At 35.5% G+C, this 12,176-nt stretch overlaps 1 protein-coding gene across 40 annotated transcripts in view; it reads left to right on the forward strand.

Annotated features, from left to right (window-relative positions):
* Positions 1-12,176, forward strand: part of NRCAM (neuronal cell adhesion molecule) — a 178,198-nt gene that overhangs the window by 136,811 nt on the left and 29,211 nt on the right. For 19 of the 40 annotated variants that reach the window (XM_080392054.1, XM_080392066.1, XM_080392067.1 and 16 more), the window contains 9 exons: positions 525-626; positions 3,590-3,787; positions 3,901-3,971; positions 4,849-5,074; positions 5,377-5,492; positions 8,838-9,042; positions 9,244-9,366; positions 10,421-10,597; positions 11,752-11,787. In XM_080392054.1, the coding sequence (XP_080248180.1) occupies positions 525-626; positions 3,590-3,787; positions 3,901-3,971; positions 4,849-5,074; positions 5,377-5,492; positions 8,838-9,042; positions 9,244-9,366; positions 10,421-10,597; positions 11,752-11,787 (1,254 nt within the window). Of the gene's footprint in view, positions 1-524; positions 627-3,589; positions 3,788-3,900; positions 3,972-4,848; positions 5,075-5,376; positions 5,493-8,837; positions 9,043-9,243; positions 9,367-10,420; positions 10,607-11,751; positions 11,788-12,176 lie in introns of all 40 variants that reach the window. The other 21 variants (XM_080392069.1, XM_080392073.1, XM_080392074.1 and 18 more) reach the window with 2 other exon arrangements.

Here is a 12,176-nt window from a genome sequence, read left to right on the forward strand (position 1 = left end):
GATGTATATTAACAGCTTGCATGATATTTCAGGATTTTTTGAAAGTACAGGAAAAATAAATGACTTAGTAACTTGCAATTAGTTTCTATTTGAACTAGTTTTGAATTCACGTGCAAAATATTTGTAGTGATTCTAAAAAAGCTTCTTTGATATGAATGCTTTATTTTCCATCTTTTATTAAATATTTCTAGTTACAATAGATAACCACCCATCATCATTCAAAGATAAACTAAACATGCATTTCATAATTCTATGAATCTAATTACATTTTTTAATCATAGTTCCATTAGATAAAATCAAATACAGATTCTTGTTAATATATAAAAGTTTCCAGATACATCAGTTCTCCATTTTATCTTTGTTTTGTAGTAACTGCATGCTAATGGTCATTAAGTCATGCTTACATGAGTAGATCTGTCCTGCTGTATTTGTGGAATTCTTTTGATTGGAATGTAAGGATTTTTTCAGCGATGAAACTACGTGTTCTGGTGTGATTATTTACTTTCTGTTCGTTTGATTTACAGCTCGGCCTAATCCACCCTTTGACTTGGAATTGACAGGTCAGCTAGAAAGAAGCGTTGAACTCTCATGGATACCAGGAGATGAAAATAACAGTCCCATTACAAGTACGTTTGTTTATATTTATTGCACCACATTAATAGCATTATGTTAACTGTTCTCAGATTCCAGAGTGTTCTGAGATGAATTTTTTGTGCAGCAGGAACAATGGTAAATCTATTTGCCACAGTTGCCATTTATTTACATAATAACAATTCACTGAATATCCTCTACTGTACAGCCAAGCAGAAAGACTTACTGCCCTAAAGAGTTGGGCTTTTGATCCAAGAAACTGTGCTAGTTACCACAGAAGTTGATACTGATATGAGCTCTGCCTGACAAGGTCCAGTCTTACAAATATGTAGAGAGGAGACTTGTTCATTAGTTGTATGCTTCTGAAGGGAAGTGCTACTATCATCTTGCATTAACTCATTTGTATTTGTATTTGAAGTAGCATGAGTGCCAGTATATTTAGAGATATCTATCACTACTGATACAAAAGCGTACTCTTCATGAAAATACAAGGCAGTAGTTTTTCTGTTTTTTACTAGTCCAGACAGTTGAAAGCAATAAAGCATTCTGTAAGACAGAGAAAGTAAACTTCTGTAACGCTTTGAGACAGGAAATTGATCTTAAATGCTATTATTCCTCCCAGCAAAACATAATGAAAGCTGCTCTTGCTTACATTGAGCAGAGAGAGTGGAGGGGGAATTTAGGAGGGAAGAAAGATGTTACTGTTTGTTTTCAAAAAAATAATAGGATCAGAAAGACTTTTGGAGCAACTTTTTCATTATGAGAACTTAAGGTAATTATTTTATTATTTATGCAGTGCATTTTTAGTTAATAACTGCCACAAGTTACCAAGACCAGTTTACATGTTATATTTGGAATGAATGAGTTAGGCTGACTTACGGAGTGTTGCTGTCCAGGGTCTGATGCTGGTCAGTATCAACACCGAACACAAACCATAAGGATCAGGCATCTGAAAGGAAGTTTTGTAAAAACAGAATTTCACAGATTTCAGAACACATCAAAAGATTTTGATTATGTTTTAATAAAGCACTAAGGGATTTTGCTGAAGTTTTACACTTCCAGACTTACCTCATGTATATAATCTAGTAACATACTTAAAAAAAATATGTCATACATATAAGTTTAATGGAAGTAGTTGAACTGCATTCAAGTTATGGCTTCTTCATATACTCTTGTATCAGTATTTTCATTTTTTTCCAGACCGAAGACACAAGCCTTGCCTTCCTATAGGAATGAAATCACACTGTTTCAAAAGAGATGATACTAGGTGGTGTTGGCTCATGTCAGAATTTTTCTAGAAGTGAGATATTGCATGCACTCTGATATTGGAAATTGAACTCTTCTGACTAAATAATGCTGGGTTAAGTTATGGTACAATTTGTATTGCTGCATGGTCCCACAAGAGCCTGAAAAATAAGGCATTTGCTTCATAAGTAAGCCTGTTATTGCTGCTGCTGCTGCTGCTATCACTTCAAAGCGCAGATCAAGACTCAAGGGTAGTACTTCATTATGAGTGATCCCTTTACACAAGTAATATGACTGACATGCCAGAATCTCTCTGAAGGCTCAAATAGAATTTTTTTCCTTGAAGTCTCCTATAAAACGTTCTACTAGAGTTGCATTCTGCTAGAGTTGCATGCAGAATGCTAGTTACTGGAGAAGACAAAAAGCAGTAGTGAAAACTTTGTGGGTGTGTTTTTTATAATATTCTCACCTTTTCAACAAGTTTTTTGGTCCAGAAAACATCCCATCCCAAGACCTTTATCTCCAAGCGGACAACACCAGCTGTAACGCAGGCAGTAATTTGAAGCAGTTCTCCCTCTCTCTTACTACTTGGGTCAGGAGGAAATCTGCAAGCCTGAAGTTCAGAAAACTATGATTAGTACTACTTACATATTTTATTTTTTGACAATCTCGGCTCTTCAAATTGTTGTGCATTATTTTTATGTGGTACTGTAAGTATTCTAAAAGCAATTTCCAGATGCCCCTCAGAATTTCTTTAGTAGTGCAAATAGTATGTATTCGGAGTCATATTCTGGCTTCTTGTCCACAGCTATACATGAGATAGGGGAAAAATTTTGTTACACAACACAAAAGCATTTGATGCTCATGTAGATTTCATATATCTAAACTTAAGGTTCCATGGAATGTACTCAGACTACGCATTCTTCTCCCATATATTTACCATATCCTAAAAATTCTTATTAAGTGTTTCAAAATTTATATCTCATACCTACGAGCAGGAAGCTTTTCCAGCTGTTTCACAGCTGAAAAAAATGTCCTTTTGTCTTTGATAATGAATATGATTTTATTTTTGAAGTTTTACAAACCTATTTATCCCTGAGGATATATAGTCTGTGAGGACTTGACAGTAATCATTGTAATGTTCACACAGAGAACTCTCAAGAAATTTAGCTTCTGAACATACATTCCTTGACTTAATTTGAAGATACTGAAAAGTGCTCTTGTAAACCTTTCTCAGGTGTTGGTTCTTGACTTTAAATAGTTTTTCACTAAGCCAGTCTCAGTGGGGAAAATGGAATACTCAGAAAGTTTTAGTGTTGTACACGTACTACTTACTGTCAACTTGATACAACTAAGACCAATATATTTGTCAGCCAAATACTGCTTTTACATCAAAATTCCAATCTTGTCCCACTTTCTTGCTGTGACAGCTGAAGAGTTCCCATTACATTAAAATCCGGTACCTGAGAGAGAGCTCTTGCAATAATGTGTTACCTGACAGGTAGCTGCATTAGTGAGAATACCAAATCATAGAAGTAGAAGTATTTCTCTTCCATTTCTACCTAGGCAGTACTTTTGAGATCCACATTATAGATGTGTGTTGTGGTTTATGTACTTGTATTTCAGTTTCCATGATTTAAAAAAATGTTGATTGGATCACTCCCTTCTGAGTAGCTCATTCAGAAATGCCTACACTGATCTAGGAAGGTGTTGCAAGTTTTGACATAAAGTTGGATTCATTATCTGTTTACAGACTTTGTGATTGAATATGAAGATGGACTGCATGAACCAGGGGTATGGCACTACCAGACGGAAGTTCCTGGAACTCAGACAACAGTACAGTTGAAATTGTCTCCGTATGTCAACTACTCATTCCGTGTCATAGCTGTCAATGAGATTGGAAGAAGTCAGCCGAGCGAACCATCTGAGCAGTACCTGACAAAATCTGCAAGTAAATAGCGATTCCTGCTTACCAGTGATTGATTTATACTACAAATGGTGTTGAATTTGCTTGGAATGCAAACAGAAGTCATTCTTGTTCATGTGTAAATATTTTATTTTTAGACCCCGATGAAAATCCTTCTAATGTACAAGGGATAGGCTCAGAACCTGATAATTTGGTAATAACATGGGAGGTAAGTTTGGGTTTTTTCTGAGGTTTCATTTGTTTGTGTTCAGGCCTGTGAGTAGCATTTTTTTTGAGAAATAGTAAAGATCTAACTGTGAACATGCTATGAGAATACTCAATGCATTGCTTGCTTAAAAAATTCTTGAAAGAGTAAAATCCAGACATTTCCCCATCTTCATTTTCAGGGAAAAGCTGCATGCGTTATGGGAAAAAAAAATAAAAATTACGGTGCCGTATTTTCCTTGAGTGATTTCTCAAGATAAGCCATTAATTTGGTAATACAGGATGTTTTGCTGCCAGTTTAGGAAAACTTAAATATGTAAATTGAAGTTTATCTCAAGTAGAGTCTTTTTCTTAGAATGAATTCTAATGTGAATCCTAATTGTACTCTCAACTTTTATGATACACTGAATTATTGTGCACTCTTCCACTAAAAAACTTCTGTGGAAGAGTTTTCTCTACCATGCCCTTACCATAACGACAGGCACTCAAGGAGAGCAATGTAAAACCAATTTCCCATCCCAGGCAAGAAATATTGTCTAGGGAACACTGTTTATAAGTAGTTGGTGTAAGTCTGTTTTTCCATTTTCCATTTTTTAAGAAATATTTGGAAACAAAATATGTATACAGAAATCACAATGTATGGTTGCATAAGAATTAGCCAGGATCACCATTCAATGTGATTTTCACTCATGAATGAAAAGCAGCTGAACTGATCTCCTGTAAAAATTGCATAGCTTGGACATTTCAGCAGTGCTTCTCTGTCACAGAACACAGGGGTAAATTTTCAGTAAAATTCTGAAGAAGAATGAGTTTATTTCCTTTGTCACTTTGGATTTTTCAGATGCTTCAGAATATTTTTTTAAATATTTTTTTTATTTCAGTCTTTAAAGGGTTTTCAGTCTAATGGACCAGGGCTTCAATACAAAGTCAGCTGGCGTCAGAAGGATGTTGATGATGAATGGACATCTGTTATAGTTGCAAATGTATCTAAATATATTGTGTCTGGTACTCCAACTTTTGTTCCCTATGAAATAAAAGTACAAGCTTTAAATGACCTGGGATATGCACCAGAGCCATCAGAGGTGATTGGACATTCAGGAGAAGACCGTAAGTTTTATAGTTTGACTCAGTTGTACTAATTAAAAGCAACAAAATGTGTAACCTAGGTAGGTATTTACCATACTAAAATATTGAAGATGAGGGATAGTGGTTATGTTTTTAATTAAAATGAAGTAATTTTAAGATAATAAGGCTTCATAATACTCTGTAGTATTAATCCTCAGGTCAGCTTTCTAGTGTAGGAACATTTTAACCTAATCCTTGAATGCAATGCAAAAACTCATTCTGAAAAAGTGTGTTCATATGGTTTCATATTCTAACTAGGCACTTGTTGCATCCTTTCCACACAGTGCCGATGGTTGCACCAGGCAACGTGCAGGTTCATGTTGTTAACAGCACATTAGCAAAGGTGCATTGGGACCCAGTTCCGCTAAAAACTGTCCGAGGACACCTTCAAGGGTACAAAGTAAGTACAGTCAAAAGCATTCTGTTTCTCATTTATTAAAATAGATCACTCTTTCTATATGATATTGTATCCAGATTGAAGTAACTGACATATGAGAGGACTCCTGCTTTTCAGTGAGCTCACAAGTTTTGCTGACAAGAGCAACAGCATTGATACCATTCATTTAAAGTTCAGCAATGTTCCAGCCTTGCCACACTAGCCTCGTGACATTGTCCTTGAAGAAAAATGGGATGTGTTTGCAGTTAGGTTTCCACACATCATACAGATTTAAAAAATGATAATATTACAGATCTTATTCTAAAATAATATTTAGAGGGTAAGGAGAAGTAGTTTCTGCAGGAGTTTCTTCTAGGTCTAATGCTAAGATTTCTCATCTTCTGCCATAGTATGAATAATCACATCTTTAATTCTGAGTAACTGTCCGCTTGCTGCCTTATGCTGGGTGCTGTCTTTTTGGAGGCCAGGAAGAAGCTCAGTTTAAAAGTTCAATTTAAGGAGACAGGAAATGGCCGAAGATTTGGAGTGTACATGTAATTGAAGGAAGTTTAGTGTAATACAGTGTGCTGGCTTTGATAACTGAGAAGGCTGTGTTGGAGACAAAAATGCAGTTAATAGAGAATGGGAGACAGAAGGACTTCAGGGTTAGAAACTGGGGGAACTGATGTCCCTGGAGGACAGGGAAAATCTGATGGCAAAAGTTGCTTCAGATGTTGCACTAGAAACCCATCAGAAGAAACTTAGGAGTGGAAACTGCAGAAGCATGTTAAATGTTTGTCTGGTAGATGACAGTCTCTTATTAACCTGGTATTTCACACACAAAGGGGTAACCAAAAGAAAACATCCTTTAAATGAGGATTAAAGAGTAACAATATAGTGAAGTTAATACTTATTATTAATCAAGTTACAGCAACACTGATATTTACCATCCGGATCACCAAATTTCTGTTAAAGACTATTAATAATACAAAAAAATCCAGACACCAACATCTGCCCATACATCAGGTATTCTCACCCTTCAAAGGCATGGTTACAGTGAGCTATCATCCCAAGTTTAGATGGAGATTTCTTTTTCCTTAGGCTCAAAGTCTCTGAGGGTTATTTTCTGTCCTGTATTTACTAATGGGTTGCAGACTTTCCTCTCCAGTTGGTGTGAGGAGTTAGTTAAGCCGTGATTACTTCTATTGAATGTCTTAAGTCTTTCTCTGTATACAGTATGATTTTTTTTTCTCTGGGAAGGAGAACCACACAACTGCACAAAGCTAAGTAAAAGTGAAGCTAAAATGTTAGTCAATGATCATAAATAAAACAAGCTCGAGACCACAGTTTTGACAGCAGACCTGACCACACATTATGGCTAGGACAAATATGACAATGGTATATCCTTGAATAAGTTGCGGATGCAAAAAAAGTTTCTTACATAATTTTTGCAGATACAACTAAATCCAACTAAAATAGGTCAAAAGCTAGACGAGGCATGACAAGTCCCTAAGACATGGTGGATAGTTATTATAAAGCTTTCTCTGAATACAAGCTGAAAAATTTTCTTGGATGCAGAGTATGCTTTAAGCATCTCAGCTATTAATATAGCTTACAAAGCACATGACCAGCTCTTTTTAAACACATAGAAAATCCTACTAGCAAACTCAGGCTTTCCTGATTAATAGAATTATTTCAGACAGTAGCCCAGTATGCTGTGTTGCATTAGGGACACCTTTCTTAATAAGAGGGGTATTTCTGTAAAGAGTCACATCCTGAAGACAAATGTATGAACAAAGCAGGAAGACATCTAGCCAGCAGCAGTCTACAGCACATCACTCATATTTTGCTTTTTTATTAATCTAACTAATACTCGATACACTGTGGTACTATGAAGTGTTTCAGACCTAAGAAGAAATTTTAAAAAGAATTCTTTTCACTGTTACTGCTGCCACTTTTCCTGTTAATCTTACAAATTCAACGGTCAGTCAATACAGTACGTGAAAAACATGATGCAGTCTCTTTTATTGTCATATTTCTCTTCCAAATCACTGCTTATCAGGCCCAACTTATTAAAGCTGTCTTAATTTCAGCCTGACTAGTGACAAGTGATGACCCAACTATAATAACATGCTTTGTGAAACATTACCTGCTACCAATTCTTAAAATATCATGAACTATACCTTACAAGTTTCAATACTAATAGTATCAACACTTCAAGCTTTTGTTAGCTTGTAAATGGCTTTCTACACTAGGTGCTAGGATGAGAGCTACAGGATGACAGCTGGTGGTGTTGAAAAACATTAACTCAAGCCATATAAACCACAGTGATATTTAACAGTGATTAGAGTGAAATGGTATGTTGTTAGCAATAGAAAGCCGGTGTTAGCATAACGTTGCTTTATATGGTACCTAGCTGGGCTTTGTAAGTCTTGAGAGTTCCCTTTTTTTAATTTATATGTGAAACCCCAGCTTCCTTAATTAAAAAGGTGTTTTGTAGTTGGCCTAAATGGAACCAGAATTTTATCTATTGCTTGATCAGTTTTAGTGTGTGATCATACATGAATGAAGATTGTGCTGTGAAAACTGAACAATGGTGTAATTGAAGGTGACAAGCCTAGGAGTAACATACGTCTTTGTGGGGTCAACTGTTAATATCTTTACAGATATCATGGTAGACAGACTGTGCAGTAAAGAGAGTGCAGTCAAGGTAATTACCTCTGAGGCTCATCTGTAGTTTCTTAGAAATGCAATCAGCAAATGGATACCAGAATCAGCTTTGTGATCTGATCTAATTGTCACATAAATGGAGGAATAGTCTTCTTGTCCCTAGTTGGAGACTATTCCATGACTGTAATCTCAGAGTCCTTTCAGAAACTGTGGTTTTTTCCAGTCCAGACAAATCTTTTGGTTTCTTCCCCATTTAAAAATACCTACTTGACTTCCACATCACAGGGAATAGCATGGTCAGGTGTGAGGCATAACAAGGTGGCAAAGTGCAAGTCTGCTTTGGAAGATGTGTAGACATCTTACTGAAAGAATGGCTGTATGAATGAGTCCTGCTTCTCAGATGGACTTGCTAACATGAGAACCATCACATACTAATGCAGTTCCAAACCAGGACTTGTGTTAAACTTGCTTTGAGCATTAGGAGAACTGGGAGGTGATAGTCTTCACCCAGTTGTGTAGACATGACTGTTTCTGGACAAGGTCTGTTTCTGGAGCTGGAAAGCTCTATGCTGTGTCTTACCTGAGCTTATTAAAATTACAATTATTCCTACCTATAAGTAATGGATACTCATGGAAAAGCCTGGAGTTTGTAAAATCAGAACACCTAAACACTCACTGTAGATTTTCTTTTGTCTTTAGGTTTACTACTGGAAAGTACAGAGTCTATCCAGAAGGAGTAGGCGGCACGTAGAAAAAAAGATCTTGACTTTCAGGGGGAACAAGACTTTTGGAATGTTGCCAGGGCTGGAGCCCTATAGTTCTTACAAGTTGAATGTTAGAGTTGTTAATGGTAAAGGAGAAGGACCAGCAAGCCCAGACAAAGTATTTAAGACCCCTGAAGGAGGTATGAAATGAGAAAGCTAGAGAATAAACTTAAATGTTGTATGTTCAGAAATAGGGCACTAAGGGTGTAATTGCTGAATTTGCATCTTGGATATCATAAAATAATAGTCTGGCTCAATACAGTAATATTCTTAAGAATTAATAATTCATGAGGTCGTTTAAGTTAATCTACTTCATATTTACTGTATGTTCTTCTTAAAAGTTCCTAGCTCACCCTCCTTTTTGAAGATTACTAACCCAACATTGGACTCTCTGACTCTGGAGTGGGGTTCACCTACCCATCCAAATGGTGTTTTGACATCATATATACTGAAGTTTCAGCCAAGTAAGTTAATTATGAATATATAACTCTAACTTAGAAAATATGTTAACCAAATAGCAATCCATTTCTTAAGAAAAAATCACATTAGGTTTATAATGTAGAAAAGATACGACTGCATTGTAGATGTCAGGTTTGAGAGAGTAATGTATTTTGACAATTTGGATGACTATTTAGAACACTTCACTTGCTCAAGTACAGGGTTAGCATTTTTCCATTACTTTTATTTCTTCGGACCATGCTTTACAGAAAAATGGAGGTGAAGTCCTACATCTAATTGACAGTCAATTAGAAGCAAGATACTACCACTTACAAATCCTATATTCTAACTGCAGAGAAAATATCACTAGAAGCAGGTCAAAATACATCCAATTATATTGTTTCCTGCTTCTTCACTTTTCACAGTATTTTAATTGTAAAATAAAAAATTCATAAATGTGCCATTTGCTCGTATCAGAGCTATAAATCACTTCGTTAGGATCCCCATACCACTGCTTGCTTACCCAGAAATTTGTCAGCAATGACACTGCTGACTTTGTGCACACACAAAATTTAAGTTTCATGTGCATGGAACAGATTAAGGAAATTTGTTTTCTTTCACTTACCAAGTTCCATTTTCCTTGACATTAGATACAAGTCACTATAGTAATTTTTTTTCCCTAAGCCTTCTGAATTTGTTATGAGGCAGCTAGTTTAGAGTTTTTAATGATCAGTGTTTCAAATGCGTGTGAGTTCACGTCATTTGATGTGGACTCATTTCACGTCATTTGATGTGGACTCAGTTGCCTTGGATTCAGATATTTACAAGAATGGAACTTGAACTTAAAAAACATGTTAGTATTTTCCTATCCCCCAGTTGAATTTTAGCCCCTCACGCAGATTCTTTTACGCAAAGGTGGCTTTTTTTTGAAATTGTAGATTATCATTCATATAACCTGAAATAGAATGATGCAGCAGACAAACCAAATAAATACAAACAAAAAAACCCCGTTCTAACACGATGACAATGTAGGCAATTTTCCTAATTCTTTTTTTTTTTTCTTTTTCCTTGTCACGACAGTTAACAACACACATGAGTTGGGTCCCTTGGTAGAGATAAGAATTCCTGCCAATGAGAGCAGCTTGATACTAAAAAATTTAAATTACAGCACAAGGTACAAGTTCTACTTTAATGCACAAACTTCAGTTGGATCAGGAAGTCAGATAACTGAGGAAGCAGTAACAATTATGGATGAAGGTAAGATGGGTATGTATAAAGAAAAACTCCTGAGTTTAAAAAACATTACAAGTTTTATTAAAAGTATTGCTACTACTTCCTTCCATTAAGGATAAGAAAATCTCCTCCCCCTCCCCTCTTTTCACGTGACATAAGGAAACAGCTCCTCATAAATTTTTTTCTAGAGCTTTCTTAACTGTATTATACACCAATCAAAGATTCTAATTATTCTTTAAGTAAAGATGTGCAAAGGTTTTCTACTGTAGTGGAAGCCTCAAAAGAGGTGTAAAGCCCCTCCTTTTCATATAAACTTACAAGTTCTAAGAGTTCAGCTTTTCTGGGCTTCAAATTTTCATGTACCTTTACATTTTAAGTAGTCTTTCTCCTTTCGCTTATTCTGCTTCGTGTACGTGGTCTAGTCACAGAGAACAATACTGAAAGGATGCAGCTTTATGACTGGAAGGAATTATTTCTCTTTTAAGGTATGCAACAGCTTCTGTGAGGTCCTAAGTTTTTTTCACAGAGCTGGCAAAAAAGCTCTAGAAATAAATTTGTCATCTGTGGCCCAAGTAACTGGTGACATTGTGTAACATTTAAAAACTCTTTTAAGTATATTGTTCAATCCTGTCACTATTATTTTTACATTTATAGCCATTCTAGATTTCTGATTTTGGCAGTTCTTTTGTTGAAAATTTTATTTATTTAATTTGAAAGTTTAATAAAATAGGAGTAATTTAAAGTAAAGGGGAAACTTGGGGGGGAAAGTATTTTGTGATTTTGCACATCTTAGTATTAAAAGTCTATTTTGATACCATCTTTTCACCTATTTTTATGCTTAGTAAAATTACAGTTTATTGGAATTTCTGTCGCTGAGTTGATATGCAATGCAATTTCTCTAATAGTATATTAAGTTTGCATATGAACTACATTTATTTTAAATTGTGAATCGTAACAAGCATGAGCAATAAAATTTTGTAAATGCACGTATATTACTTTTTGTCTTGTAATAGTGTGTCAGTGTTCAGCATAAGCAGGTTGTTTCTAATTTATTTGAATTAATACATTTTATCTAGTCTGCATGCTTTTCTGGTTTGTAATGAAATTGTGTATGTATGTTGCCTTTGGTGTTGTATCTAATTATATAGTGTTCCTATTCTTGTTTTCCTCCATTAAAGCTGGTATTCTCCGTCCTGCTGTAGGTGCAGGCAAAGGTAAAATGAAACTGCATGATTTGTTAATGTGTGGATTTTGCAGTGTTGCAAATGGGGAAGTTGCAGTGGTAAGGACAGAAAATCTTGGACTACACGTTACTATTCAAAGTGTTAATCAGTGCTGGAAGAAAACATTTGTGGGTTTTGTTGGTTGGGTTTTTGTTTTTTTTTAAAAAAGGAACCCAGAATGCTTATTAATACCTTTCATCTGTTTATTTTGCCACAGAGTTCCAAGGGAATTCATTAGCTTAGCTTCAGCAAAGTCTAATTATTTCTGAATGTTTAAGAGACGTATGTCACTGTCATAAGTATTCAGGATCCAGGTGCACTAGCATTGATTAGCCAGAGTAGAAGAAACAGCTTTTTTGCAAAGGAGGTTTTTTTACTGC

Source organism: Falco punctatus (genome assembly GCF_963210335.1).
Source record: "Falco punctatus genome assembly, chromosome: 6".
Lineage (NCBI taxonomy): Eukaryota > Metazoa > Chordata > Aves > Falconiformes > Falconidae > Falco > Falco punctatus.